The 1,409-nt window shown below is 45.0% G+C and overlaps 1 protein-coding gene and 1 non-coding gene across 2 annotated transcripts; both read right to left on the minus strand.

Annotated features, from left to right (window-relative positions):
* Positions 1-151: 151 nt before the first annotated feature.
* On the minus strand, positions 152-1,094 carry LOC103749247 (40S ribosomal protein S8-like). The gene is made up of 3 exons (XM_008852099.3): positions 956-1,094; positions 636-811; positions 152-453 (listed from the first exon to the last, which is right to left on the minus strand). Exons 1-3 carry the CDS (start codon positions 1,077-1,079, stop codon positions 382-384), a joined length of 372 nt encoding a protein of 123 aa, XP_008850321.1. The 5' UTR covers positions 1,080-1,094; the 3' UTR covers positions 152-381.
* On the minus strand, positions 530-598 carry LOC115067528. The gene has a single exon (XR_003846933.1). It is a non-coding gene; the product is annotated as a small nucleolar RNA SNORD38 (small nucleolar RNA).
* Positions 1,095-1,409: the final 315 nt, after the last annotated feature.

Here is a 1,409-nt window from a genome sequence, read left to right on the forward strand (position 1 = left end):
ATTAAAACTGCCTTTAGAGGAAAATATATGTGTGTGCACATATATGCATTTTCATATATTTAAATGAGTAAAAGCTATAGCTGGGTTTGAATAATTCTTCACAGTCAGAAAATAGGAGCAGATTCAACACAAAGAAAATGGAAGATAGGAAGCATGGTGCACTTAAAAAAAAAAAACACAGCACAAACACCTTTATTACAGGAGTTAAAATGATTCATCTGCCTTTCTGGGCTCTGAGCTTCCTCAGGTAGAACCCCAGCTCCTTGCCCTCTAATAGCCATCTGCTCTACCACACTGGCCCTGTCTTGACGCAATGGAGGCAAAAAGCTTGCCCGGCTGGAACTGCTCCTCCAGAAGACGATTTTGGCATTCTTTTTCCTTTCATCGTATTTCTTTTGAATTTTTTTTTTTTTTTGATCGCTTTTTGTTTAAAATCTCTTCCTCCTCAGGAGTCAGCTTGGCCCCCTTCCTGGTGACTGTCTCCAGGAAGGTCAGAGAGGACTTCAACCCAAATGCCCTAATGCTTGCCTTCTTCAGCACTGAAAGCATTCATCTCTTTCCTTCAGTAGCAGAACTGGACAGTACTTTCATCACAAGAAGGCAGCCCCCCTCCCCCGAAGAAAATTAACACATACCAGCTTGGCCCCCTTCTTGCGGCCCAGGGGCAGTGCATAGTGGGACTTGTACCACTGTCGGTACGGTGTGCTGTCAATGAACACGATGCAGTTCTTCACCAGGGTCTTCGTTCGGATCAGCTCATTATTGGATGCATTGTAGACAACATCGATGATCCTTGTTTTTCGAGTACAACCTGCCCACAAGAGAAAGTACACAATCAAACGGCCGAGGATGCAGCTCAGCAAGTGGTAGAACACCACAGATTTCATCCCCAGCACATATAAACGGTCAGACCAAGTCATGTAAACCATAGGCAACCTAGCCTTATCACCCTTACCCAGACTCCTGATGGAGGGCAGCAGGAAACACTGAGCCTTTATCCTGCCATGGTCCATAAACTCTCCCACAATCCCCTTCACCAGAGATTTGGCAAGCTCTCTAGGAACAACCCCAGACAGCATTATTTAAGAAATATGAATAAGCGGATTCTCCAGTTACCATGGTATTTTAGAAAGGGAAAAACTGGGGGCTGAAGAGATGGCTCAGTAGATAAAAGCACTGACTGCTCTTACAGAGGACCGTGGGGGTTCAGTTCTCCACACCTACCTGGTGGCTAACAACTGTCTGTAACTCCAGTTCCAGGGGATCCAATACCCTCTTCTGACCTCCACCAGCACTGCACAAACATGGTGCACTAACATACAGACAGGCAAAACACTCAAACATATAAAATAAAAATAAATAAAATTTGCTGGGCATGGTGGCACACACCTTTAATCCCAGCACTTGGG

This window comes from Nannospalax galili, unplaced genomic scaffold (genome assembly GCF_000622305.1).
Source record: "Nannospalax galili isolate Female #2095 unplaced genomic scaffold, S.galili_v1.0 scaffold32746, whole genome shotgun sequence".
Taxonomy (NCBI): Eukaryota; Metazoa; Chordata; class Mammalia; order Rodentia; family Spalacidae; genus Nannospalax; species Nannospalax galili.

Coding starts and splice junctions, on each gene's coding strand:
- LOC103749247 (XM_008852099.3), bottom strand. CDS start 1,079: ATGCTGTCTGGGGTTGTTCCTAGAGAGCTTGCCAAATCTCTGGTGAAG. Junction 812..955: donor GCCCTCCATCAGGAGTCTGG/GTAAGGGTGATA, acceptor TCTTGTGGGCAG/GTTGTACTCGAAAAACAAGG. Junction 454..635: donor GCAAGAAGGGGGCCAAGCTG/GTATGTGTTAAT, acceptor GGGGCCAAGCTG/ACTCCTGAGGAGGAAGAGAT.